This window comes from Trachypithecus francoisi, unplaced genomic scaffold (assembly GCF_009764315.1).
Source record: "Trachypithecus francoisi isolate TF-2019V2 unplaced genomic scaffold, Tfra_2.0 Lachesis_group15, whole genome shotgun sequence".
NCBI classification, from domain to species: Eukaryota; Metazoa; Chordata; class Mammalia; order Primates; family Cercopithecidae; genus Trachypithecus; species Trachypithecus francoisi.
Genome location: NW_022681460.1, coordinates 110312674 through 110340539, shown reverse-complemented (window position 1 = coordinate 110340539; position 27866 = coordinate 110312674). Strand labels below are relative to the sequence as shown.

The 27866-nt window shown below is 52.9% G+C and overlaps 3 protein-coding genes across 23 annotated transcripts in view; 1 reads left to right on the top strand and 2 right to left on the bottom strand.

The window, feature by feature from the left end:
- Window positions 1-6780, bottom strand: part of ANKS3 (ankyrin repeat and sterile alpha motif domain containing 3) — a 42822-nt gene extending 36042 nt beyond the window's left edge. The window contains exons 1-3 of one of the 14 annotated variants that reach the window (XM_033235852.1): window positions 2248-2361; window positions 1148-1252; window positions 921-1043 (exon numbers count right to left, since the gene is read on the bottom strand). Coding sequence is in view for 4 of the 14 variants with exons in the window: in XM_033235849.1 (XP_033091740.1) it covers window positions 2248-2419; window positions 6509-6530 (194 nt within the window). In the remaining 10 variants the exon portion in view is untranslated. Of the gene's footprint in view, window positions 1-920; window positions 1044-1147; window positions 2420-6508; window positions 6622-6657 lie in introns of those variants that run through there. The other 13 variants (XR_004443038.1, XR_004443039.1, XM_033235855.1 and 10 more) reach the window with 13 other exon arrangements.
- Window positions 6781-7049: 269 nt separating this feature from the next.
- Window positions 7050-23382, top strand: CUNH16orf71 (chromosome unknown C16orf71 homolog). 5 transcript variants are annotated; one of them, XM_033235844.1, is made up of 10 exons: window positions 7050-7186; window positions 9567-9744; window positions 10887-11075; window positions 13867-14364; window positions 16452-16569; window positions 18574-18715; window positions 20377-20514; window positions 20931-21035; window positions 21349-21627; window positions 22728-23382. In XM_033235844.1, the coding sequence occupies exons 2-10, from the start codon at window positions 9616-9618 to the stop codon at window positions 23362-23364; spliced, it is 2235 nt and encodes a 744-aa protein (XP_033091735.1). In that variant the 5' UTR covers window positions 7050-7186; window positions 9567-9615; the 3' UTR covers window positions 23365-23382. The 5 variants fall into 5 exon arrangements, with proteins under 5 accessions (XP_033091735.1, XP_033091738.1, XP_033091739.1 ...); XM_033235847.1 differs by having other exon boundaries at window positions 21349-21628; window positions 22725-23382; XM_033235848.1 differs by having other exon boundaries at window positions 21349-21640.
- Window positions 22396-27866, bottom strand: part of ZNF500 (zinc finger protein 500) — a 16753-nt gene continuing 11282 nt past the window's right edge. For 2 of the 4 annotated variants that reach the window (XM_033235864.1, XM_033235863.1), the window contains exon 6: window positions 22396-27003. In XM_033235864.1, coding sequence (XP_033091755.1) covers window positions 26321-27003 — 683 coding nt within the window. In that variant the 3' untranslated portion in view covers window positions 22396-26320. The remainder of the gene's footprint in view (window positions 27004-27866) is intronic. The other 2 variants (XM_033235862.1, XM_033235861.1) reach the window with 1 other exon arrangement.

The window sequence follows — 27866 nt, the reverse complement described above, 5'->3', positions numbered from 1 at the left end:
TTTGTCACCTCACCCTAAATAAACATTCTCGAAAAATCTGTGACCAAAGAATCCTATCTTTCTCACTGATTTCCGTTAAAATTCTGGAAATGCATTTTCCCATGGGAAAAAACTGTGGGCTTCCTAGTCGTGACTTTGGGGTTGGGACAAGGGAGTCATATTTAAAATAATACCCACTTGCATGGTTACCTGGGATCCTACAGGGTTAACCCCCACAGGCCTTTTTTCCCTTCCCCAATTCTTGCCTGCACTGAGTGTAACAACTGTTGACTGAAACCCAGGATCTGTCCCTTTTGTGGGATTCACACTTTTTTTTTTTTTTTTTTTTGAGACAGAGTCTCGCTCTGTTGCCCAGGCTGGAGTGCAGCAGTGCGATCTCGGCTCACTACAACCTCCACCTCCCAGGTTCACGCCATTCTCCTGCCTCAGCCTCCTAAGTAGCTGGGACTACAGGTGCCCGCCACCATGCCTGGCTAATTTTTTTGTATTTTTTTAGTAGAGACGGGGTTTCACTGTGTTAGCCAGGATGTTTCGATTTTCTGACCTCGTGATCCGCCCGCCTCGGCCTCCCAAAGTGCTGGGATTACAGGCGTGAGCCACCGTGCCCGGCCGGGATTCACCTATTAGACCATACCAGGCAACTACCTTCCATTGCCTGGCAGCCCTCAGTGACTCTGGGATGCACACCCAGGCAGCCATTCCAGAAGGTCCTGATACCAGAGTTCAGTGGCAGCCCCTGCCCAGGGGGCTGCATGGAGATGCTTCTGCAACAGGGCTCGAATGCACCCAGCTCGTCCTAACACTATCTTCCTTTACACAACAGCAGAGCGCCTTTCTGGGGCTGTCTCAACACTCCTCGTTCCGCCCCACCCCTCCCTTCTGATGCCCCCATCTCCCCTCAGGCCCCATCCTGTGCTTACTGTCAGCAAGCCTCCACCTCAGCTAGTGTCGAAATCCCACCACAACACAAACACCTTCCGCTGCTCCTCTGCGGAGCCATCCTGGACTCTGCATCTTAACAGGACACCGAAAGACTCAGGAGCCTGAGAATTCCAAACGTGATCCTGTGAGGGGTCGCACTGACTGCATACCCAACTGCCTATGCCTAGAGCCTCCTGCAGGGGGAGCACAACAGACTATCCCGTACCAAGCTGCACCAGCGCTCCATGGGCTGGTATGTCTAAGTGAGGGCCACAAGTCGGGAACCGGAGTCCTGGGGCTTCAGCAAGGCTTTGCTTTGGCTCACTGGGAACTGGAAGAGGCACGCGGAGATAGGGAGAAAGGTCACTGCACCACAATATCAAATGACAACCAGGAGACAGAGTTAGGAGGTGTGGAACATAACGGGGTAGAAGTGAGGAGACTACCCTTTTCCAAAAACAAGATGATCACATCCTGCTATGGGCAAGACGCAGCCATGGGCCCGGACAGGGTCTTTTTATTGTCTCTAACTATTGTATACACATTAGCAAAGGGCAGGTGGGCAGTGAGGTCCGGAGGCCATTCCCCAGAGGCACTAAAAGCCCAGCCTGTCTCAGTAGCAGAAGCTAGAGGGGAACACGGATCACAGGACCCTCCAGGAAAAGAAGGCCAGGGATCACCTTCCTTTTGCTTTCTTTTTTCTTTTCTTTTCTTTTCTTTTTTTTTTTTTGAGAAGGAATCTCATTCTGTCGCCAGGCTGGAGTGCAGTGGTGCAATCTCAGTTCACTGCAACCTCCGCCTCCCAGGTTCAAGCGATTCTCCTGCCTCAGCCTCCTGAGTAGCTGGGATTACACATACATGTCACCACACCCGCTTTTATATTTTTAGTAGAGATGGGGTTCCATCATGTTATCCAGACTGGTCTCAAACTCCTGACCTCAAGTGACCCGTCCACCCCAGCCTCCCAAGCTGCTGGGATTACAAGCATGAGCCACCGTGCCCGGCCTTCACTTTCTGTCTTCATTTTTATTTTGCTTGTTTGTTTGGGCATTTCTGCAATTAGTGAATAAAATTAGTCTGGTTAAAGAATGACTGTTTATAAGCTTCTGATCAAAGTTTACACCCTCTTTTTCTTCCTAGGAATAAAAACGGCCTCTTTGTGAGTGCCCAGCATGAATAATTACTGACAGCTGCCTGAGATAAGCAGGTTAACCTACTCTACACGCATTACACATCCACATCTGTGTGCAAAGCCCCTTCACGTGGGATCTGAAGCCATGACTGCGCTATTCAAAATGTGACAGGGAAGCTCCCGTAATCTCTTACCGCTGCACACATTCCTTCACCACTTCATACTGGCCAATGGAAGCAGCTGTGTGAAGATCCAGGGGGACGTCCAGCTCCTCCCGGCTGACCTGTGCCCCCAGCCCATGCCACATGGACAAGCTGCGGTTCAGGAGTTCCGGCTCGCTGGCTTCATCGCTGAGCTCGGACATCACTGAGGAGGAAGGCCCAAGGGTTAGATCTTTCCTGGCTGGTTGTTCCAGGGCATGAAACAGGCTGGTCCTGCCCCTGCTACACCACTACACTAGCAGACTGATAACCCAACGCAGTCAACCCTGGGAGTAACTTAGACAAATTTCTTTGCTTAAATAATGTATGGTTTGGGCAGTCCCATCAATGCTAAATCTGGTGAGCTTGCTACCACACCAGTAAAAGAAGCACATATGGTAAGGCATTAATTGTGGAGTACGTTCTCCTCCTTCCATCCTCAGGCACGAGGTAAAAGAGAATTTTCCATCAACTCTAGGAACCTGACAGCCTCTTGGATGGGCAGTAAAGAAATGCTAATTGGGTTTTTTAACCAAATCAGCTCCTTGATGTGGTGGGGAAGAACCCTGGATTTGGGGTTAGATCAAAATTCAGCTCGGACCAGGTGCGGTGGCTCACACCTGTAATCCCAGCACTTGGGGAGGCCGAGGTGGGCGGATCACTTGAGGTCAAGAATTCAAGACCAGCCTGGCCAACATGGTGAAATCTCGTCTCTACTAAAAATACAAAAATTAGCTGGGCGTGAAGGCCAGCTCCTCGGGAGGCTGAGGTAGGAGAATCAATTGAACTGGGGAGGCGGAGGGTGCGGTGAGCGGAAATCACGCCATTGCACTCCAGCCCGGGCGACAGAGCAAGACTTTGTCTCAAAAAAAAAAAAAAGGCACCTCTGCTACTTAGCACCTCCAATCCCTAGTGCCTCACTGTCTAACAGTGACATATCTGAAAAGGCTGCTATTATGATACATGAAAGAACGGATAAACAAACGGTGGCACATCCCTATAATGGATGCTACTCAGCATTAAACACAAGGATCCAACAGTTGACATGCAACACATGAATGAATTTCAAATGCTTTACGCTAAATGGAAGAAGCCTGCCTACTGTATAATTTCACTTACACGACATTCTGGAAAAGGCAAAATTAAAGGGTTGGAGGTTAGGGGCAGAGAGGGAATTTGGGGGACAATAGACCTGTTCTGTATGACTGTGACGGTGGATCTGTGACTCTATGCCTTTATGAAACCACAGACCCGAACGCCAAAATGAATTTTACTATATGTAAATTGTATTTTTTTTTTTTTGAGACAGTCTCGCTCTGTTGCCCAGGCTGGAGTGCAGTGGTGTGATTTCAGCTCACTGCAACCTCTGCCTCCTGGGTTTAAGGGCTTCTTGAGCCTCAGCCACCTGAACAGCTGAGATTACAGGTGTACGCCATCATGCTAGGCTAATTTTTGTAGTTTTAGTAGAGACGGGGTTTTCACCATGTTGGCCAGGCTGGTCTCGAACTCCTGACCTCAGGTGATCCACCCACTTCAGCCTCTCAAAGTGCTAGAATTACAGGCATGAGCCACCACACCTGGCCTACAAATTTTAAATATAAATTAATTTTTCTGGAATGGTTATGAAATTGAAAATTTCAAAAAAGTAAAGAAAAATAAATTTTTCTGAAAAAAATAGAAAGCAATTCCCCAGTACAGAAACCAGGATGTGATTAGTGGCACTCAGCAATGGCCAACTGAATAGGAATTCCATTTTGGCATCCTTTGAAGAGAGAGATATGGGGGGAAATAAAATAGGCCAGTGAACTGGTGGGGTGACACTTTCCCCAAGATGGGCCTACATGGGTAACGGCACACCAGGAATGCCCAAATCAAGGCTAAGTCATTAGCTTCCTGATAGAATCCTTAGGTACAAGAGTGCCAGGAAACAAGGGTAGGAAAGGAAGCAAAGGCGAAAACAAAGGCCTTGTCATGTTGCCATCACCTACAGGTGCTATGGTAGTTAATAGATGCAATGAGGACCTCAGTTTCTACTGAAGAATGCTTCCAAGCCCCAGCTGATAGCCAAGATGGCTGAAGAAACAAGCCACCAATGTTGGGGACAAACACTTCACAGGCCCTTGGTGAGAGTGTTTGTAGGTGTGGTGGGGCAGGCAAAGCCCTCCCTCCTGGAACCACCACCTCTTCAGCTAGCAGAGCCCAAGATCATGCAGTCCCTTCCCTCACTCTGCAGGTGAGAATCCCACACTGAACCGTCCTGGCCAACGGAGCCTGGATAAGAAACCAAAGACTCTGAGCTGAGTGTCACTTCAGAGTCCCTTCCATACCTCCCTCAAGCCTTCACTGGGCATGTCTCCTCCACGCCAAAGGCCTCCTGCAGGGTGAGGCCGTGTTCTCTATTTATTGGAGACTTGCATGTCTGACAACCCCCAAGGACGGAAGGACAATCAGAACCAGACGAAGCCTGATAGACCACTGGAGGCCAGGAGTTCGAGACTAGCCTGGCCAAAATGGTGAAATCCCATCTTTACTAAAATTACAAAAATTAGCCAAGCGTGGTGATGGGCGCCTGTAGTCTCAGTATTCGGGAGGCTGAGGCAGGAGAATCACTTGAGTCTGGGAGGCGGCTGCAGTGAGCCAATAAAAAGCCACTGCACTCCAGCCTGGGCAACAGAGCGTCTCAAAAAAAAAAAAAAAAAAAAAAAAACACTAAAGTGAAAACTAAAAGTCCTATCCCATCCTGAGTGGTGTGGTGTGAAGTAGCACTGGTGTCGCTACTTTACAGGTGTCGTGTAAAGTAGCACTCGAGATAGGATGTTTCATTCAACTTTTTGGTTTTGTCCACTCTGAAAATGTGAAGTATCTGTTACCTTTACAATAAATCCTAAAGAAAATGTGGTACTTAGACACAGTGGAGTACTATTCAGCCATAAAAAAAGAAAGAGATCCTGTCATTTGCAAAAACATGGATGGAACTGGAGGTCATTACGTTAAGTGAAATAAGCCAGGCACAGAAAGACAAACATTGCATGTTCTCACTTATTTGTGGTTATTTAAAAATCAAAACAGTTGAACTCATGGAGATAGAGAGCAGAAGAACGGTTACTTCTATTGTAACCACGGCTGGGAAGGGTAGTGGAGGGTGGGGATGGTTAATGGATACAAATAAAAAATAGAGCGAATAAGATGTAGTATTTGACAGCACAACAGGGTGACTATAATCAATATAATCTAATTGCATAATTTATTTATTTTTTATTTTTTTCAGACGGAGTCTCACTGTGTTGCCCAGGCTAGAGTGCAGCGGCGTTATCTCGGCTCACTGCAACCTCCGCCTCCTGGGTTCAAGTGACTCTCCTGCCTCAGCCTCCCGAGTTGCTGGGATTACAGGTATGAGCCACCACGCTAGGCTAGTTTTCATATGTTTAGTAGAGATGGAGTTTCCGCATGTTGGCCAGGCTGGTCTCGAATCCTTGACTTCAGGCGATCCGCCCGCCTCGGCCTCCCAAAATGCTAGGATTACAGGCGTGAGTGAGCCACCACGCCCGGCTGCACATTTAAAAACAACTAAAAGAGGCCGGGCGCGGTGGCTCAAGCCTATAATCCTAGCACTTTGGGAGGCCGAGACGGGCGGATCACGAGGTCAGGAGATCGAGACCATCCTGGCTAATACGGTGAAACCCCGTCTATACTAAAAATACAAAAAACTTAGCCGGGCATGGTGGTGAGCGCCTGTAGTCCCAGCTACTCGCGAGGCTGAGGCAGGAGAATGGCGTAAACCCGGGAGGCTGCACTCCAGCCTGGGCGACAGAGCGAGACACCGTCTCAAAAAAAAAAAAAAAAACTAAAAGAGTATAATCAGATTGTTTGTAACACAAAGGATAAATGCTTGAAAGAATGGAGACCCCATTTTACATGATGTGATTATTACGAACTGCACGCCTGTATCAAAATCTCTCATGTACGCCATAAATATATACACCTACTACATACCCACAAAAATGAAAATATTTTTAAAAATCTTAACAAACGTGATGCTGGTGGAAACTGTCACGCCCACAGAGAAGGTCTGTGAAAGCCCCCGGGCACCCTCTCTCGCCCCGTGGAACCGCGGCGGGAACCGGCGCATCGCAAAGCTAGCTCACTGGCCCCGGGGCGGGTCCCTGGCCGACAACCCCAGAACTCACAGCAGTGACGCTTCCCGACGCTCCCTGGCCACATCCCCACAGGAACCCTACGGCGCACAGAGCATTACCGTCCCCACGCCACAGCCACATAAAGAAAACGTGGGGCTCGGTCCTCCAGCCACGCGGCCAGCAAGTGCAGCGCAGGACGCCCGAGCGCCGGGTCTAGGCCGGCAGCAGTTGCCGGCAAATGGTGGGGCCGGGCAGCTGCGGAACTCACCTGTGCTGGGCCTCAGGCCTTGCGCCGCCCTCGGGCTGCCGCCGCCAACCCCGCGAGCAACTAGCCGCCACGCTCCCTTGCCGGGCCACCGCCCCCGGCACCCGCCCCGGAAGTAGTTGTGGGAGGGCGCGGAGCACGCCGGGAAGCTCGCGGGTCCACACCGGGACAGCTCCCGGGCCCCGTGGAATGCACACGTCCCGCACCCGGACCTTCCGGTCAGCTTCCCGGCTCGTTGTATGATACGCGCGACAGCCAATGAGCAAGTGGTGTTTGTTCTACACAGCCCCCGCCCTAGCCAGGGAAACCAATCCCATTGCAAGAGAGGCAGAACGCGCAAAGGCCCCAAAGAGGAGCGGGGGGAACGCGGCGGCAGTCTGGTAATGTAAAGCTGCGCTAAGAGGGAGAGTGCCGAAGAAGGGCACTCTGTACCTGTCGCGCGGCTCGAGGGACAGACGCGACTGGAGTGACGCGCTGGAAGCTGTTTACAGCCCTGTTAGGACCGCGCATGGAGTGGAGGCGGAAGCCTCAGGTGAGGGGCCTTGGGCCTGCTGCGCCTGCAGGGAGTTGAACAAAACGCGGGGAAACACGGGCTGGGGGTGTGTGAGAGGAGGAGCGATGGGCTTTCCACTTCCACAGCTTTAAAATTTAAAGGCCCGGCCGGGCGCGGTGGCTCAAGCCTGTAATCCCAGCACTTTGGGAGGCCGAGACGGGGGGATCACGAGGTCAGGAGATCGAGACCATCCTGGCTAATACGGTGAAACCCCGTCTCTACTTAAAAATACAAAAAACTAGCCGGGCGACGAGGCGGGCGCCTGTAGTCCCAGCTACTCGGGAGGCTGAGGCAGGAGAATGGCGTAAACCCGGGAGGCGGAGCTTGCAGTGAGCTGAGATCCGGCCACTGCACTCCAGTCTGGGTGGCAGAGCAAGACTCCGTCTCAAAAAAATAAAAAATAAAAAAAATAAATAAATAAAATTTAAAGGCCCGACCCGGGAGTCTGTTGGCGTCTGGTTTCCATGACAACCGGCAGCCTCGTGCCTGGCGGGCTGGGGGCGGGGCTCTAGGGACCTGGGCGGGGCCGTGGCGGGGCCTAATAGGCTGCAGCTGAGAAACTGATACCCGAGATGGAGCCGGAAGGCCGTTATTCAGTGGCGGCTCCGAGCCTCCCCTTCGCCTTCGGGATGCGCCGAGCGCCTCAACGTGGCGTTCAGGGCCCTGCATTGTCTGGTCCGTTTTGACCGCAGATTCCAGCAACTGACCTTTTCTTCCCTTAAATCTGTTGGGCGGTTCATTCCTTTGAGCCGCTGTACATGCGCTTCCTTCTACTGCTAATGCCGTTCCCTCGCCTATTGTCTTGTCCGCCTGAAGAGTTTATCAGTCTCTGGAGGCCCTCTTCACTTCGACGATTCTGTTGCCCTAAAATACTGTGCCCTGAATTGCGGAACAGAGCTCTAGTTACAAAAAACACCCGCTGAGTGTGTGCACCAGATGCGTCCCCAACCTGCTGCTCCCAGTTGAGAGTGCACCAAGCACCTGCCCTGGTCCCAGAAGCACAGGGGAAGCAAGCAGCACCCAGTTCACATCTCCTGCCGCTGCCCTGATTGGGGATGAAGGGGCACTGACTGCAGGGCCAAAGCCACAGCGGCCTCTCGGGCTACAGGGTTCTCCTGACACTGGCTCTAGAGGACCCTCACCCCCCAGCTCTCAAGCTCAAGCTCCCCAGTCCGCTGAAGAACAGGACCATCTCCTTTAAGACTCTAAGATACAAATGCAGGGGCTGGTCAGAGTGGTGACTCCAAAAAAAAAAAAAAAATCACTGGGTGACTGCAAACTGTCAGCCAGGCATGGTGACACATGTCTGTAATCACAGCACTTTGGGAGGCTGAGGCAAGAGGATCACTTGAGGCCAGGAGTTTGAGACCAGACTGGGCAACAGGGAGACTCCATCTCTGCAAAAAATAAAAATATTAGCCAGATGTGGTAGTACACAGCTGTAGTCCGAGTTATTCAGGAGGCTGAGGTGGGAGGATCACTTGAGCTCAGGAGGCCGAGGCCTCAGTGAGCTATCATTGTACCACTGTATTCCAGCCTGGGCGACAAAGCCAGACCCTGTCTACAAAACAAAAAAGCAAGGTGTTGGTCAGGCATGGTGGCTCACGCCTGTAATCCCAGCACTTTGGGAGGCTGAGGCGAGTGGATCACGAGGTCAGGAGATCGAGACCATCCTGGCTAACATGGTGAAACCCCATCTCTACTAAAAATACAAAAAATTAGTCGAGCGTGGTGGCGGGCGCCTGTAGTCCCAGCTACTCGGGAGGCTGAGGCAGGAGAATGGCGTGAACCTGGGAGGCGGAGCTTGCAGTGAGCCGAGATTGTACCACTGTACTCCAGCCTGGGCGACAGACTGAGACTCTGCCTCAAAAAAAAAAAGCAAGGTGTCTCTCTTCTGTTCCTTGGTAAAGGGCAGTAAAGAGTAGTAGGACTTGAAATTCCCCCGATTCAGAGTCCATTGTTGCTATTTACTAAACACCCTGAGGCTATGAAATGAAGCAATAATGATACTATATGGCATATATATAAAATATACCTATATATCATTACATATCATACATGACATTCTATATAACATACACATATCTACATACGCATATTTATACCAATACATATATTTGTGTATTATGTATATATCACTATATATGTGATCTACCTGCAGGCTCCACGTGTCCATGAGCGGACACACACACACAGAGTGCCTGGCACTCAGTAACAGGAGCTTGCATAACCTGAAGGAAACAGGCAGGTGGTGAGGCCTGCCAGCCTGTTTGGTCTCCTACAGCTGGTGGGGCAGCCCCTGCTCTCCTGACCTTCGATGGCCTGGAACTTCTTCCATCACCCCTTGTGCCCCACACAGCTCCTCCGGTGATGGCGCACTGAGAAGGCATCGGGAAGCCTGGGCCCTCATGGCATCCAACGACGAAGGTATGGCACCCTCGCTGGGCTCTCCCTGGGCCTCCCAGACGGGGCCCTGGGACGCCATCCTCAAGGCTGTCAAAGACCAGCTCCCGTCTCTGGACTCAGACTCCTCCTTGGTAAGCAGGAACTCTCTCCCTGGACGCCTTGTCCTTCCTACCAGAGCAGGCATGACGCTGACCAGGACAGCTTTGGAGCACTTCTCTGAAGACGTCTCCCGCTCACCTGTGCAGTGTGTTGTCATTTTCCTTTAAATCACATGGCCAGACTCAAAGTTATGTTTTCTGGGTGCCTATTTCCTTCTTTACTCTTCCTTCTGCCTTGAGTGTCCTCTCTGAGCATGGGTATTGGTGCTCAGCATCTTGGGAGACCCTTTCACTTGGGTTTTTGGTGCTGACTTGGAGCACCAAAGGTCCACTCGATGCAGAAGCTCTGTCCTTTCCATTCTGCTATTCTCCACTCTCTCAGGCCAGGACAGGACCAGAACACCCACTGAGAATGCACAATTCCAGTGCATTGTGATGAGCCTTCGAGGGATTCTGCATTGTGGTATGGGGTCCCTGAAATGGCCTTCAAAGACATTCAGACCAATAGCCATAGGTGCAGGTGTAAGATACTGCTGAAGATGCTCCTGGCAGGGGCTCCTCAGTGCACAGGTTGGCACTGGGTGTTAAGAGACAGTGTGAGGGTTTTAAAAGGAATGGGCTGGGTTTAGGTCCTACCTGGGCACCAGCAACAGAGCTTCAGGGACCTCAGACGTCATCCAGTGCATGGCGAGGCTAAGGAGTACCTACAGGGACCCCGCACCTCAGTGCTCAGTGCGTTTTCACACCGTCAGTCTCGTTTGAGAGTATGAGCCCCAGTCCCTTTAAGAAGACACACTAAGCTGTGTAAGTGATGGCTCAGGGTCACAGGGGATGGGGAGGGCTGGACCCTGCTTTCAGCTACCACCTCGCTGCCCTGTTCATGTCACACGAGGCATTAATGAAGCACCTGCTGTCTGCAAGGTACTTGCAGAACCAGGAGCCTGAATCTTACCTCCACGAGGTGGTACTGCGGAGCTGATTTCTAAACAGTGGCAAGAAGCCGCGCGCAGCAAGGCTAACTGGGAGAGAACCAGATCTCTCCCAGGCTCCTGAGCAGCAGGGCTAGGCGAGCTGGGCATGCTGGGCTGGAAGTGAGGGTGGAGAGCGGGGACGGCTGGGCCCTCAGGGCTCTGCCTGCTGCCTCGTCCTCCAAAAGCCCTCTCATTTGTCCACAGTCAGACTATGGGGAAGAGGAGCTGTTCATCTTCCAGCGAAACCAAACCGCCCTGATTCCAGACCTGTCAGAGGAGCTGGCTGAAGATCCTGCTGATGGCGACAAGTCCAGGACCTGGGTCGCTGCAGCTGAAGAATCCATTCCCGAGGTCTGTGGGACACAGAAGTGTGTGCGCCTGTGTGTGTGCAATGTAAGTCTAAACTGACTGATCTAAACCACTGGTCTAGCATTTCCATGACACCCAGTCCTTTTTTTTGTCCCATGTACATACAACCCAAGGTATTCAGATGCCCAACATCTAACCTCCACACACCTCCCTCTCCCGGGGAGCCCAGCACCTTAGGGCTGGTGTGCGGACTTGATTTTCCATCTGATTTTGACCCTCCTCCTCCTCTTGATCGCTCCTATCCTGCTTTCTACCATGGCATCCTGAATAGCTTCTGGTCATTGTCATGACTGATTGTCCTAAATGTCTCTTCCTTAATCCAGCTGGCTTCATGGCTACCTGGCTCATCCCAGCACCTGCCAAGTACACAGGAACTCTGGTTTACTAACCTTCTAAACTAAACTGCTACAGGCTACCGTGGGGAGTGGGAGAGAGGAAGATGGACCATCAGTGCCTGAGCAAGCACAAAAGTTGGACCTCGTGGGAGGGACACCCCAGGAGACAGTGAGCAAGTGTGGACTAAGTGTGCCAACACAGGCCTGCGGTGCCAGTGCTGCACACTGAGACAGAGGTTCCCATGAGGCCGGAGTTTGAGACCCCTGGACAATACAGCAAGACTCCATTTCTGGCTGAGCACAGTGGCTCATGCCTGTAATCCCAGCATTTTTGGGAGGCCAATGTGGGTGGATCACTTGAAGTCAGGAGCTTGAGACCAGCCTGGTCAACATGGTGAAACACTACCTCTACTAAAAACACAAAAATCAGCTGAGCATGGTGGCAGGTGCCTGTGATCCCAGCTACTCCAGAGGCTGAGACAGGAGAATCGCTTGAACCCGAGGGAGCGGAGGTTGCAGTGAGCCAAGATCATGCCACTGCACACTCCAGCCTGGGCAACAGAGTGAGACTCCATCTTAAAAAAAAGAAAACAGTGTAGAGGCACTAACCCACTTCCAAAATGGGGGCGGGGCCTAGCTCCAGCGTCACTTCTCTCAGGTATTCTGCTGAGAACCATTAACCTACTGAATGAGGGGGCACAGGCACTGAACCAGATGATCTCACAAAACCGGGACGTGCCCCCAATCACCCGTCACCTTGAAGGAAATCCCCCATGAGCCCTGCCATGCCGAGACCGAGGTCTGAATTAACCCCACACAGCAGAGATCCTCAGGGTGGCTAAGAACTCCGGTGGGTTCAGGTGGAACGATTTCCACGTGGATTTTATTTTGCTTCTTCATTTCTACAATCAATTACTTCAGAAACTCTTCTGGATTATTTTCTTTTTTTTGTAATGTGGGATCTCTACTAAAAAATAACTGGGTGTGGTGGTGTGCCTGTGGTCCCAGCTACTCAGGAGGCTGAGGTGGAAGCATGGCTGGATGGCTTGTACTCCAGCCTGGGGTATCAATTTCTTTTTTTTTTTTTTTTTTTTTTTTTTTTTTTTTTTTTTTTTTGAGACGGAGTCTTGCTCTGCCGCCCAGGCTGGAGTGCAGTGGCCGGGTCTCAGCTCACTGCAAGCTCCGCCTCCTGGGTTTACGCCATTCTCCTGCCTCAGCCTCCCAAGCAGCTGGGACTACAGGCGCCCGCCATGTCGCCCGGCTAGTTTTTTTTGTATTTTTAGTAGAGACGGGGTTTCACCATGTTAGCCAGGATGGTCTCGATCTCCTGACCTCGTGATCCGCCCGTCTCGGCCTCCCAAAGTGCTGGGATTACAGGCTTGAGCCACCGCGCCCGGCCGGTGGGGTATCAATTTCTGAGCCCCCACATTATCATTATTGATAATTGAAATACTGTTCCATTGCTGTAACAATACATTCCACTCTAGCCTTGTATTTAAGTAGCGGGATGCCTCGGTGGTGTTGTCTTTAGCCAACCCATATTCAACAGCAGCTTTCCAACTTTTTTTTTTTTTTTTTGAGACAGGATCTTGCTCTGTCACCCAGACTGGAGGACAATGGTGCCCTCACCACTCACTGCAGCCTCCACCCCCTGGGCTGAAGCAGTCCTCCCACTTCAGCCTCCCGAGTAGCTGGGATTACATGCGTGCTACCATGCTGGCTAATTTTTGTATTTTTAGTAGAGTGAAGTGTGCAGTTAAAAATGGTTGAAATAGGTCAGGCACAGTGGCTTATGCCTGTAATCCCACCACTTTGGGAGGCTGAGGCCGGAAGATAGCTTGAGGCCAGGAACTTGAGACCAGCCTGGAAGACCAACTATGTTGCAGAGACTCCGTCACCACAAAATAATATTTAAAAAAATTAACTGGGCCTGGTATTATGTGCCTGTCATTCTAGCTACTTGGGAGGCTGAAGTGGGAGGATTGCGTGGGCCAGGAAGTCAAGACTACAGTGAGCTGTGATCACACCACTGTACTGCAGCCTGGGCAACAGAGCGAGACTTCACCTCAAAAAAAAAAATTGGCCGGGCGTGGTGGCTCAAGCCTGTAATCCCAGCACTTTGGGAGGCTGAGGCGAGTGGATCACGAGGTCAGGAGATCGAGACCCTCCTGGCTAACATGGTGAAACCCCGTCTCTACTAAAAAATACAAAAAAAAACTAGCCGGGCGAGGTGGCGGGCGCCTGTAGCCCCAGCTACTCGGGAGGCTGAGGCAGGAGAATGGCTTAAACCCGGGAGGCGGAGCTTGCAGTGAGCTGAGATCTGGCCACTGCACTCCAGCCTGGGCGACAGAGCGAGACTCCGTCTCAAAAAATAAATAAATAAATAAATAAATAAAATTATGCACATATTTTACTATGAAAAAAATTCCCTGAAGCATGTTTTTGAGGATGCTAACTGAACATACCTGTTTTCTCGACAGCCAGTTCTGGTGCCTGCAGAATTGGCCACAGAACCTGGGAACAGACGGAACACAAGGACAAAGGATGCATCCTTTCAGGCAGGAAGAGACCCTGGCAGGCCTCTTGAAAGCTCTGGTGAGGTCAGCGCTCTTCTTGGGATGGCCGAGGAGACCCCCAGGTGGCTGGACAGCGACCTTGGAAGCCTGTCTTTCAACACCAAAGGATCCCAGGGTCCTCCCTGGGACCCACAGGCCGAAGCCAGTCTCTCCCGCCATGAAGGAGACCCGAAGGCAGAGCCCGCCTCACAAGAATCTGTGAACCGCCGGGCCCTCCGACAGGAGCGAAGGAAAATGATAGAGAAGGACATCCTCCAGAAAGTCACCCGGGATGCCTGCGGCCCGGCCAGTAGTGACCAAGGAGGGGTGAAGGAGGCGCCCTGCCACACTGTGGCATCAGCTGCCAGATCCAAAATGCCCCTTGCGGAGCCTCCGGAGGGACCACCAGTGCTCTCGCTCCAGGTAGGCGCCTCCCTCCGCGTGCCTGGCTCTTTCTCAGGCCTGTTACCTGCGGCATGGCCGCTGTTCCCATGCACTGGGGCTAGAAGCAGCCTGAGGGCTGCCCCACTAGGACCTTAGGCCCATTATCCACCATTCTGTGTACCTGTCTCAGCAGAGCGGTTGGGGGTCCCAGCAGAGCACATCCTTGGGCGGGGGTTAACAAGAACCAGAACAAGCAGGGCCTGCCTTCTTTAAAGAGACAAAAGGAGGCCAGGCACAATGGCTTGCGCCTGTAATCCCAGCACTTTGGGAGGCCGAGGAGGGAGCCCAGGAATTCGAGACCAGCCTGATCAACACAGTGAGACCCTCATCTCTAAAAAAGAAGAAATAATGTATAAATTTAAAAAGAGAAAAAAAGGAATTCCACTCGCAAGGATGTTTATAAATACATATAGCCATATCTAAAATATAGAACCTGGTTCTGTCAAAGCCTGATCTCAAAATATGAAAGCCCTCATTCTCATAAACTAGTGAACACCTGTTACAGAGTTGTATTCAGTGCATTAATGAGGGAACCAGCAGGATGACAGAGCCGGTTTAATGAGATCATAAGAAATTGGGATTTTAGCCAGTGTGGTGGCTCACGCCTGTAATCCCTGCACTTTGGGAAGCTGAGGCAGGAGGATCATCTGAGGTCAGGAGTTCGAGACAAGCCTGGCCAACATGGTGAAACCCTGACTCTATTAAAAATACAAAAATTAGCCAAGTGTGGTGGTGCATGCCTATAACCCAATACTTGGGAGGCTGAGGCAGGAGAATCGCTTAAACCCGGGAGATGGAGATCACACCCCTGCACTCCAGTTTGGGGGACAGAGCGAGACTCCATCTCAAAAAAAAAGAAATTGGGATTTTGTAAAACACTGGGGAAAGAGAGAGGAACGCTTGCTACATTCATGTCCTAGAGGAGTTGTCTACTGGACAGAAAAGTAACCATCACACCTTCTCAGTTTTACAAATTTTGGATAATTTTTCTTAACAGCTTAGAGAAAACTGGCATCAGGTATACACAGAAGTCATCTTTACTACTGTTTAAAGTTCTTTCTGTTCACCTAAAAACTTATTTTTCTCCACTTAGAGGACTGCAAAGAGTTGAAAGGTCATATGATAAACATGAATTCTTGATTAATTTCCTCACGCTCACTCTGCGCCTAAGCGCTCACTGCCAAACCTTGCAGTTTTAGCTCCTGCCTGGAATAGCTTGATTCTTGAAAGAACAAAACTTTTTAACCTCCAAACATTCTGAACCTGTATGAACCTAAATAGTGTTTCTTAAAACAACACAGGGTTTGGCTGGGCTCGGTGGCTCACGCCTGTAATCCCAACACTTTGGGAGACCCAGGCGGATGGATCACTTGAGGTCAGGCATTCAAGACCAGCCTGGCCAACATGGTGAAACCCCGTCTCTACTAAAAATACAAAAATTAGGCTGGGTGTGGTGGCTCATGCCTGTACTCAGCACTTTGGGAGGCGGAGGTGGAGGCAGGTGGATCACCTGAGGTCAGGAGTTTGTTTGAGACCAGCCTGGCCAACATGGTGAAACCCCGTCTTTACTAAAAATACAAAAAAAAAAAAAAAAAATTAACCAGGTGTGGTGGCACATGCCTGTAATTCCAGCCACTTGGGAGGCTGAGGCAGGAGAATCACTTGAACCTGGGAGGCGGAGGTTGCAGTGAGCTGAGCTCGCAGCACTACACTCCAGCCTGGGTGACACAGTGAGACTCGGTCTCAAAAACAAAACAAAATGAAACAACACAAGGTTTCCTTAAGGTCAAACAACGTCTTTGTGCCAAAACCAAAAGTAAAGTACTGATCTCCAAGAAAGCATAGGAAGGAGGTGGCCAAAGTGCAGGCCCACCTTAACAGAAGCGTTCAATCTGTGATGGAAAGGTGGGGTCAGCCCATTTGCAAACTCTGTCATGCATTTAATTCCTGATTTCTACACCCCAACATCCTATGACCATCTCCGTGGGTCACAGCAGCTGTGAAACAGGTACCGTGCCTCTGGGGCCCCTCAGCATCCTCATAATCACTGGTTTTAATGATTTCAGCAACTTGAAGCGTGGGATTTGGATTACATCCTTCAGAGTATGGCGGGGCAAGAAGACAACCAGGGAAATCGTGCACCTGGAACTGTGTGGTGGGCAGCCGACCACCGCCAAGTTCAAGGTCTGACCTTCAACACTGGAGCTCACGTGAATCTCCATAAGCAGCACCTTCCTGCGCCCCTCAGGCTGGTCACAGACCATCCTGCAGCCCACACGTGTCTTCCCTGCTGGCCCTGCCCTGAACATTCATGCTGCCAGTCCCTGAAAGACTTCATTCCTTCAACATATATGTGTCCACCTGCTACGTGCCAGGCGTGGGCCAGGTCCTAGGGACAAAGGCGAGGCCTCCAGACACTACCCCATGACCCATACCTCCTCCTCCTCCCCACCTCCCTGGGCCTTCCTTCCTTCCCTTCCTTCCCTCCCTCCCTCCCTCCCTCCCTCCTTCTTTCTGGGAGGAGGAAGCCCCACCTTCTGTGCACAGTCAGCTCCTAAGCACATTCCTGCTTCCCCTGGCCTCCCCATTTTAAAAGGCAGGCAGAGGATGTCACCACTGTCACCACACTCATAGCTTTGCTCTGGGAAGTCCTGCAAATAAAATGAAAGCTCTCCAACCCCTCCCTACCCACTCAATCTGCAAAGGCGAGGGGAGGCAGGTCTGAGGCAGAGGAGCCAGGGCAGGTGTGGGGCTTCTGCCTCTGGTCCCAAAGCAAAGACTCCCCTGTGACTGACAGCCCGTCCTATGTTAAATATCGTTTTGTTCGTTTGTAATTCACACCCCATAAGGCAGGAGGTGGAGAGCCAACCATTCTGGAGGGCGCGTGTGTGCGTGTATATGTGCGTGTAAACGGCACCCCCTTTGTGGAGGGGAGTGCGGCGAATGTATTCTTTCTTGTTGAGACGGAGTTTTGCTCTTGTTGCCCAGGCTGGAGTGCAATGGTGCGATCTCAGCTCACTGCAACCTCCACCTCTCGGGTTCAAGCTATTCTCCTGCCTCAGCCTCATGAGGAGCTGGGATTACAGGCACACACCACCAGGCCTGGCTAATTTTTTTGTGTTTTTAGTAGAAACAGGATTTCACTGTGTTAGCCAGGCTGGTCTCAAACTCCTGACCTCTGGTGATCTGCCTGCCTCGGCCTTCCAAAGTTACGGGATTACAGGTGTGAGCGACTGCGCCCGGCTGAACATATTCTCTATTTTAAAGGCACATAACCCTTTGATCAAGCTATTTCACTTAGAAAATCTGTCTTACACTGTTACTCTAGTACATAGTGTGTGTTCACATATGTTTGCTGCAGTGTTGTTTAAAAATCTGAAAAGGTGGAAACTGCCCATATTCAGTAGGAGTCCAGCTAGATCGTTTTAGCACAGAATAATGCGGCTTGTGAGGGGATCTCCGTAGGTTAACGTGGAAGCAGGTAATATACAAAGTGAAAAAAGTGAAGTTGAAAAAAACCTATAGAGGATGATCCTATTGTTATTTTTTTAAAAGTCAGCACACAGAACTGTTCATGATGATCATCTGTGACAAGTGGGACCGGGGTGTGAGGAAGTGGGATAAACTTTTTTTTTTTTTTTTTTTTTTTGAGGCAGAGTCTCGCTCTGTCGCCCAGGCTGGAGTGCAGTGGCGCGATCTCGGCTCACTGCAAGCTCCGCCTCCCGGGTTCACGCCATTCTCCTGCCTCAGCCTCCTGAGTAGCTGGGACTACAGGCGCCCGCCACCGCGCCCGGCTAATTTTTTTTGTATTTTTAGTAGAGACGGGGTTTCACCATGGTCTCGATCTCGTGACCTTGTGATCCGCCCGCCTCGGCCTCCCAAAGTGCTGGGATTACAGGCGTGAGCCACCGCGCCCGGCCGGGATAAACTTTTAAAACTACCTCACTCCTACTTCACAGAGCCCTTGTGCCACAGGCCCTGCTCATAAAGATTCTGCCCCGCTCAGCCCTGCCGAGCTGGAGGTGGAGTCCTCAGAGGGCTGAGTAGGGAGAGGGCTGGATGGGGGCAGTGGAGGAACCTGAGGTCTGTTCACATGCAGAGACCCCAAGGGTCCTGAGGCTCAAGCTGCTGTAAGTTACAAGTGGGGCCAAGTCCCTACTAATCAACCTCTCCTTTGGCCATCCTCAGACCGCACGGTGCCAAGCGCCGATGACAGGCTCATGGAACAGCTGGCCATCCTGTGCACCATGCAGTCCAGGGCCTCTGCTTGTGCCTGGAAGGTGCCTGCCGACACCCGCCAGGACACCGAGGAGGCAGGGGCAGGAAGCAGGTGGGACTTGTAGCCAGGCATGGCTCCTGTGGTCCTTTACAATGGCCCCATGGTTTTGTAGCACTGACTGGGCCTACTAAGGGTGGGGCACTCAATGTGCATTTTCTCAGTCAGTCTCAAGCGTCTGATCAGGCAGTCACTCTTACCATCCCCAGTTTAGAGACGGGGAAACCAAGGCTCACAGAGGTTGACTCCCTGGCCACAAAGGGCAGGGCTGGGACTCAAGCCCTAAAGTACCTGCTCTTTCCCCAAACCCAATGGGAACCCTCCCTTCAATGGAAGGCCATGAGGCCTCCCTGGGAGTAGGAAGGTTATCACATGACCCTGCCCCTCTGGCCACCGCTGATTGGTCCAGCCTGGTGCATATGACCCTGGCCATGGGATTTTTCAATCTGTGTCTCTGTAGGGGTGGAAAGGCAGCAGCCACCTGTCCTGCCACAGGGAGGGAGGAAGGCAAGCTGCAGTGACGCTGGGAGAGGCAGAGGTGGACGCAGGGCCTCGGGGTCCCTTAAGGCCCCACTATATGCCTGCCCTCCCAACACTTGGGTTGTTCCAAACTTGAGGAATCTGAGAACCAGTGAATCCCCGTTTTTTTTTGTTTTTTTTTTTCTTTTTTTTTTTGAGACGGAGTCTCGCTCTGTCGCCCAGGCTGGAGTGCAGTGGCCGGATCTCAGCTCACTGCAAGCTCCGCCTCCCGGGTTCCCGCCATTCTCCTGCCTCAGCCTCCGGAGTAGCTGGGACTACAGGCGCCCGCCACCTCACCCGGCTAGTTTTTTGTATTTTTTAATAGAGACGGGGTTTCACAATGTTAGCCAGGATGGTCTCGATCTCCTGACCGCGTGATCCGCCCGTCTCGGCCTCCCAAAGTGCTGGGATGACAGGCTTGAGCCACCGCGCCCGGCCAGTGAATCCCTTTTCACCTGAGGAGCAGTAGGTTTCTGTGCCTAGGAACCAAAGTACCAAACAGAAATGGCTAGACCTGGCCAGGCGCACTGGCTCATGCCTGTAATCCCAGCACTTTGGGAGGCCAAGGCGGGCAGATCACCTGAGGTCAGGAGTTCGAGACAAGCCTGGCCAACATGGCGAAACCTCATCTCTACTAAAAATACAAAAGAATTATCCAGGCATGCTGGTGTATGCCTGTAATCCTAGCTACTTGGGAGGCTGAAATCTCTTGAACACAGGAGGCGGAGGTTGCAGTGACCAAGATCACGCCACTGGCCACTGCAGTCCAGCCTGGGTGACAGAGCGAGACTCTGTCTCAAAAAAAAATAGAGACACTTGCACTGTTCACCATGGCAGCCATTAGCTGTGTGTGGCTCTTAAACACCTAACGTGATGAATGTGACTGAGGAACTGAAGTTTTTATTCATTTGATTTTAAATGGCTTAAATGTAAACTTAGTCACTTGTGGCAAGTGGCTATACTTACCACAGATAGACGGCATGTCCATCATGAGGGAAGTTCTGTTGGCCAGCGATGGCCTGAATCTCGCAGGCTGTTCTGAAGAGTAAAAGAGCAAATGTGTTTAATGTGCCTTTTGGTAGAGAGTGGGCACTCACTGGGTGGCAGCCACGAGCACTGCGACTGGACAAACCCAGCACAGGTCACAGAGTTATCACAGACACGTGACTCCACAACACCTGCTTTTCTCATCTCAGATGTTCCTCGAGGAAGCCGGGCTCCCAGGCCGGGCCAGGCCCACAGCTGGCCCAGGGCATGAGGCTTAACACAGAGCCCCCCACCATCTTCATTGACCTGCGGCAGACGGTGCCACCAGACCACCTGTCCCCAGAAAGGTCCAGAGGGCAGTGACTACCCCATACCAGCCTCTACTTTGCAGAATTGCCTGTTGACCTCACAAAGCCTCTGGTGGATCCCAGAGGGGAGGACCAAGAACTTCAAAAGGCTTGGATCAATTCTCAATTGAAAAATGCTTTTAGCCTGGAACAGAGTCTGGCCTATAGTCCCCCTGGGTCCCTGCACGGAGGGAAGAAGAGGGGCACAGGGCACACCTCCTCGGGCTGGGCTCTATACAATAGAGGGCATCACCCACACCTGCCCTCACCTCCTGGCAGGGCGTACACCGGCCTCCAGTGTGGCTGCAGCCCTCTTGCATTGGGTCACCAGCAAAGCCCAAGTGCTTCAAGCCCCAACAGGAGGTGGAACACCAGGTGGAGTGGGCACATCCAGAAACCCATTTCTCTCCCCGCAGCTCCAGCCACAGCTCCTCTGACAGCGAGGAGGAGGAGGAGGAGGAAGTGGAGATGGCAGCTCTGGGAGACGCAGAAGGGGCATGTCCTTCCTCCCTGGGGCTACGGTAACCACCAAGGGGCGTCCGGCCACCTGCACATGTCCCACCTCTGCTTTCCGCAGCAAGCCCTCCACCTGGCACGTTTACCGCCTGTGGTGAGGTCTTGCTGCACCCACTGCACAGGGTTGGGGGGGCGGCACAGCTTCCATCATCCCGCCCATGTCCACTGGGTCCCAGCAGTGGCAGCGGCGATGGGCCGCCTGAATTGCATTCTTACTCTGAAATGGGAGCTGGGCTCACCTGCTTTTCTCCCGTTTCAGTAAGGAGTGCTGGGAGGCGCGGCCCCCACAGGGTTCAGTTTGGTCTCATTGTGTCACAGGAGCTGTACCGGGAAGAGCCAGCTTCTCCAGCAGCTCAGGGCCTTTCGGAAGGGGATAGCCCAGCCCAAGCTGCCCGCCAACAAGGGGCCTGGTGGCGGGAGGGCTCAGGCCCCTGAAGACACGGCTGGATCAGGAACTGTGAGGAAGCAACACATGAAGCTCTGCGCCAAGGGGCAGAGCGCCCAGGCCCGACTCCCAAGAGGCAGGCCCAGGGCCCTGGGGGATGCTCCTGAGCTACGGGCAGCCAGGGAGGCCCTGATGCCTCCCTTGGACCAACTGTAGCTGCCTCAGGTAGTGGGATCCCGGGAGTGGGCAGGGGCGGGCTGACTTGCCATGGACCATGGGCCCCGGCGTCCCCTTGTTGTCCCTGCATTTCCACTAGCAGGGGCATTCCAGAGGCAGGGACCTTCAGGCTGTGGACTGTTGGCCACCCTGTTAGAGCTCGGTCACAGAGGCACGAACTTAGAGCAAGGATGCATATACAAATCTGTATGTAACGTGTGCCAACGGCTTTGGGAGAAAGGGGCCTGGTCCTCTGAGGGAGATGGGCAGGGACAGCAGGGGGACGGGGTGCTGCTCTCTGCGGGACTCTTGAGACTTCGTCTGTCTCGAGTTCTGCATTTTTTTAAGCAGGCATCTAGTATTTCCATCAATAAGGTCTTTTAAAAACCAAGCAAAACATAGAGGATTTCAGGGTTGAAAAAGACCTAGGCCGTATTTTCTGGCTTCCTGCATACTTGCTATTTTGGGCACCTAAATTAACACACAACACACACGCATGCCTACCCACACAGACCTAATACACGTGGTTTTTTTTTGGTCTCTTTTCGAGACACAGTAGCTGCGACTACAGGTGCATGCCACCATGCCTGGCTAATTTTTTTTTTTTTTTTGTAAAGATGGGGTCCCACGATGTTGCCCAGGTTGGTCTCAAACTCCTGGGCTCAACCCTCCTGCCTAGGCCTCCCACAGTGCTAGGATTACAGGTATGAGCTGCTAGCCTGGCTCTTAATGAACTTTTTGAAAGAGGAGTAACGAGAATTTGCTTTCTCTTTCTCTTCTTTACCTAAGATAGAAAGGCATACATAGATTCTCAAGGCCTTTGACCTTTATGAATCTAGACAGAATACTGGAAACCCCTGGAAATGCTGTCCCGTGGAGAATGGAGCAGCAGCCTCACTTGTTGATCACCAGCAAGAGCTGGGGACAGCTGCTTGCCCCTTGCCAAGACCTGGTCCCTCCACAGCACGCCTGGTCTTCCTGGGTCCTGTTCCTTTGTCAGCACGGTCCTGCAGCCCCGTCTTCACAGAATGCTTTTGTAACTGCTATCATCCGTCCTGACCTGGCCACCTGTGTGTCTCCCCAACCTTGTTTCCAGGATGTGTCCCGCTGCCCGCCCCATGGGAAGAACAGAGAAATCATCATCACTTCAGGCCCCACAGCGCCATGGGCTCAGGCAGCACAGCACGGTGCCAGGCCTTTGGGCCAGTGTCCCAGCTTCTCCTGGGGTTCACCCCTGGCTGCCATGTCGCCAAGCATGGGCAGGGGTCTCTTTGCATCAAGCCTTGTGCCAGGCAAAAGGCAGGCCCTGCCTGGCTCTGGTCACTGGCCGCCAAGATCAGGGCCACAGACGTCTACTCTCCAGACCCCATGATCTGGCCACTGGGGATCCCCACCCAACCCCACTCCCAATGATGAGGGGTGTTTTCGTTACAAGTCAAAGGCAAGACAGGCTTCCATCAAGTTCCAGCAGGTTCCTCCTGCAGGGGACAAGGCCAGGCTGCCTCCCAGCCCCCAGGCCCTCTCCCACCTACAGAGACCCCTCTGCCCCTCCACTCCGGGACATGTACACCCAGAACAGGCCTCCACCCCATACTCTGCCCTCGCCTCTGCTGTGGTTGCCTGGCTGTCAAGAGCAAAGGCTTTTTTTTCCTTCAACCCCATTTTCTTCCATTTCCCCCACCTTTTTAATGCCAGTAACCTCACTGAGAATGTTTTACAGTGATGGAAAATAAACTCTGTTCTAAGTTCAACTCTGTGAGTTACTGTGTCTGTCAAGGCAAGGGGAGTGAGGCAGGAAGTCAGACTTGAGTCCAAAGCTGGCTCTGCCACCTGGGCAAGGTTTTCATGCTCCCAGTGACCCGGTTCCTCCACCCACAGAAGGAGAATCATGGCCGGGTGCAGTGGCTCACGCCTGTATTCCCAGCACTTTGGGAGGCCGAGGTGGGTGGATCATGAGGTCAGGAGTTCAAGACCAGCCTGACCAACAAGGAGGAACCCCCATTTCTACTAAAATACAAAAATTAGCAGGGCGTAGTGGTGCATGCCTGTAATCCCAGCTACTCAGGAGGCTGAGGCAGGAGAATCACTTGAACCTGGGAGGTGGAGGTTGTGGTGAGCCGAGATCACGCCATTGCACTCCAGCCTGGTTAATGAAGCTAGACTCCATCTCAAAACAAAAGGGAGAATCATGGGAGTGCCCCCACTGGACTGCATGAGATAACATCACAGCACACAGGCACCTGGGACTCACAGCTCCTGCAAAACTCCCCCATAACGTGAGCGCTGAGGATGATGCCCATGAGATGGGGGCAAGCAGCAGGCAGGAACCCACTGAGCCAGCGGGAGGCTACAGCCTCAGCACGGGGAGGGAAGTGGGCAGACACCAACCACACTTCCCCCCAGGCCGCCACCTCCAGCACAGGCCTGGATATGAGAGAGAGGGGCCTGGGTGCTCAGGCTGTGCTGGGGAGAGGGGTATCAGCAACGCTGGGTGCTTTGCTAGCTCCTGGAGGGTGGCCTGGCCATATCTGGCTGGGTACCTTATGCCCCATGAGAGATCCCAGAGCTGGTCTATAAGGTAAAAGCCGTCCCTCAACCAGGCAGCCCCATTCTGCAGACATAGGACAGAACACAGAGAGGCCAGAAACACTGACTTAAAAATATATATTTTTTTATCTGAGACAGGGTCTCACTCTGTCGTCCAGGGTGAGTGCAGTGGTGCAATCACAGCTCACTGCAGCCTCAACTTCCTGGGCTCAAGTGATCCTCCAGCCTCAGCCTCCCAAGTAGCTGGGACTACAGGCACACCCCATCATACCTGGTTAATTTTTTTGTGTGTGGAGTCTCATTCTGTCACCAGGCTGGAATGCAGTGGTGCAATCTTGGCTCACTGTAACCTCTGCCTCCCTGGTTCAAGTGATTCTCTTGCCTCAGCCTCCCGAGTAGCTGGGACTATAGGCACGCACCACCATGCCCAGAAAATTTTCCTATTTTTAGTAGAGATGGGGTTTCACCATGTTAGCCAGGATGGTCTCGAGCTCCTGACCTCATGATCCACCTGCCTCGGCCTCCCAAAGTGCTGAGATTACAGGTGCCAGCCACTGAGCCAGGCTTTTTTTTTTTTTTTTTTTTTTTGGTAGAGACAAGGTCTTTCTATGTTGCCCAGGCTGCTCTCAAACTCCTGGGCTCGAGCAATCCACCCACCTTGGCCTCCCAAAGTGCTGGGATTATAGGCGGGAGCCACTGTGCCCGGCCTCTTACACTAAATAATGTCAGTTAAAGGAATGAGGGAAGGGCAGGTCACGCACCTGGAACCTGGGCTGTGCCGAAAGGTCAAATGTGCATGTATACACAGTGACTAGGTGACCAATGGAACGGAGCATCCCGGGCTGGGATGACGGCCAAGGCCACCTACCCATGAGGAACAACCACTGCCTAGCTAGAACGTTCCAGAACCCAGTGGTTTCCACAGCTGCCCTACGACTTCCGAGATGACTAAACCCACCAAGGACTCTATCACACTGCTCGTCTCGGCCACTCACACACCGTGGATGTGTATAGACCAGCAGTTCCCACACACCACAGGCCAGACAAAAGCTGGAAGGTGAAGGCTTCTTACCTTAGAAAGACAAAGTGGGACGACCACGAAAGGCCACATCCCAGACACTAAGGGGCGAGCAGCAAAGGCAGCCCTGGGTCCCCGCCCTGGGGAGGTGTCAGGCCCATCACATCCCTGGCGACAGGTCAGGGAGATGGAACTCAGGGGTGCTTTCCCACACCAGGTGCCTTCCACCCTGCAGAGCAGCCATGAATCTGCGAAAGGGGACAGGAATGCTGGAAAGCCTCAGGCTCCATTTGGGAACTCTGGCAGGATGAAGAAGCTGGAGACCATGTCCCGGGAAGGCTGGGGTGCAGCAGGCCTCCCTGCAGCAGACTAGAGAGGGGCCCCTCAAATTCATGTCCACCCAGACATGTGACCTTGTTTGGAAACACGGGTTTTGACGATTTAATTAGTTAAGATGAGGTCACAGTGGATTGGGGGACCCTAAACCCAGTGAGTGGTGGCCCTACCAAAAAGAGACTGGGCATGGCGGCACACACCTGCAACCCCAGCTACTCAGGAGGCTGAGGCAGGAAGATCGCTTGAGACCAGGGATTCGAGGCTGCAGTTGAGCTATGATCATGGCACTGTACTCCTGCCTGGGGGACACAGCAAGGCCCTGACTCAAAAAAAAAAAGGGGGGGCCGCGGGTGGGTGGGGAGGGACACAGAGAGATGGCGCACAGGGTCACAGACACACAGCGGAGGGGTAGGGATGCGGTGATGAGGCTGTACGCCAGCAGCCACTGGATGCTGGAGGCGGCTGATGGACTCTCCCGGGCCCTTCGGGAACACCTTGGGTGTGGGCTTCTGGCCTCCTGAGCGCGTCTCTGGGGCTGAAGCCCCCACTCTGTGTCGCCTGTTCTGGCTGCCACTGGACACTCACAGAATCTGTCCTTGCTCTTGCTCTGCACCCAGTGCCCAGCTTCCTCCGCGGCCCGGGCATCCCACATGTCCCCTGCTGGCCTCATACTGGGCCATGGGAGCAAACAGGCAGCTGGCAATGCTTGCGGACCAGGCTCTCTGGCAGCTTCCTGAATTCTGTGCCCAGGGATGAGAGTCTGGCAAAGGGAGTTTCAGGCATGGTGATCAGGCCTTGGCCCCAGGGCCTCCAGGAGCCACTGGCTGGAGCGTCAGCAAAGAGCCTGCCCCCGTGTGGGTCCGCTGGTGCTTGTGCAGGTCGGTGCCCCGGCGGAAGCCCCTGCCACAGGCCGGGCAGGTGTAGGGCTTCTCACCTGTGTGCGTCCGGCGGTGTGCGCTGAAGTGGGAGCTGTTGTTGAAGCGCTTCCCGCACTGGGTGCAGGCATAGGGCCGCTCCCCACTGTGCGTCCTGCGGTGGATGACCAGGCTGGAGCTCTGGCTGAAGCGCTTCCCGCACTCGGGGCATGGGTAGGGCTTCTCGCCCGTGTGCACCCTCTGGTGCGTGCTGAAGTTGGAGCGGTCACTAAAGCCCTTCCCACAGACCAGGCACTTGTAAGGCCGCTCGCCCGTGTGTGTGCGCTGGTGCTTGGTCAAGTGAGACGTCTTGCTGAAGCCTTTGCCACATTCGGGGCAGGTGTACGGCTTGTCAGTCCCATGGGAAGCCCCTCTTCCTGGGGGGGGGCCGCCTCTTGGCAGCTCAGGCCTGACCAAGCCCCTGACTGGGGCTGGTCTCTGACCTGGGAGCGGGTGGCCAGGCCCCTGGCATCGCGCTGACAGCACTCGGTACCACTCCATCCTCACTGGGGCATCCTCCCTGCCATCACCGCCGTCCTCTAACTGGATCCCAAGTCCTGAGACAGAGAAAACACGATCTCTAAGAATTAATTGCAAGAGGGCAAGGGAAATGCTTCTAATAGGAAGATGAAGGCCTCACAGGGCTCCTAAAGTTCCCCTACAAAACATTTAGCAGGGGCTAGGCACCATGGCTCACGCCTGTAATCCCAGCACTTTGGGAGGCTGAGGCGGCAGGAGTGCTTGAGCCCAGGAGTTCAAGACCAGCTTGGGCAACACAGTGAGATCTCGTCTTTACAGAAAATAAACAAAACTAGCTGGGCATGGTGGTGTGTGCCTGTAGTCCTAGCTACTCAACAGGCTGAGGTGGGAGGACCACCTGAGTCCAGGAGGTCGAGGCTGCAGTGAGCCGTGATCGCGCCACTGCATTCCAGCCCAAGTGACAGAGTGAGACCCTGTTTCAAAAACTAAACAATCAATAAAACAAACAAACAGGAACTCATTTGATCATCATAATAACCCAGTGGGTCAGTGCTATTACCACCTGCATCTTGCAGATGGGGAAACCGGGGCACAAAAGTGTTAAGGAACTTACCCAAAATCACCGGGCTGGTAAGTTACAGAGTGAGGGCCATCAAACTCTGGACTCTGCTGTACCGTCTAAGCCAGGGGTTCCCACCCGATGGCAAGGTCTGGAGACATTTTTGTTGTGTCTGGGGAGGGGGTTGTAAATGGCCTCTAGTGGGCAGGGGCCAGGGCTGCTGGAAAACCTCCTGCCCAGCAAAGGCAGCCCCACATGGAGAGCCCTCTGGCCCGAACGCCAGCAGCGGCAAGGTGGAGAAGCCTGCTCTGGGCTGTTCCGGCTGAGCAGAGCAGTCATGGGTCCCACCCACTGGACCTCCCTTGTACTTGGTACAGCCCC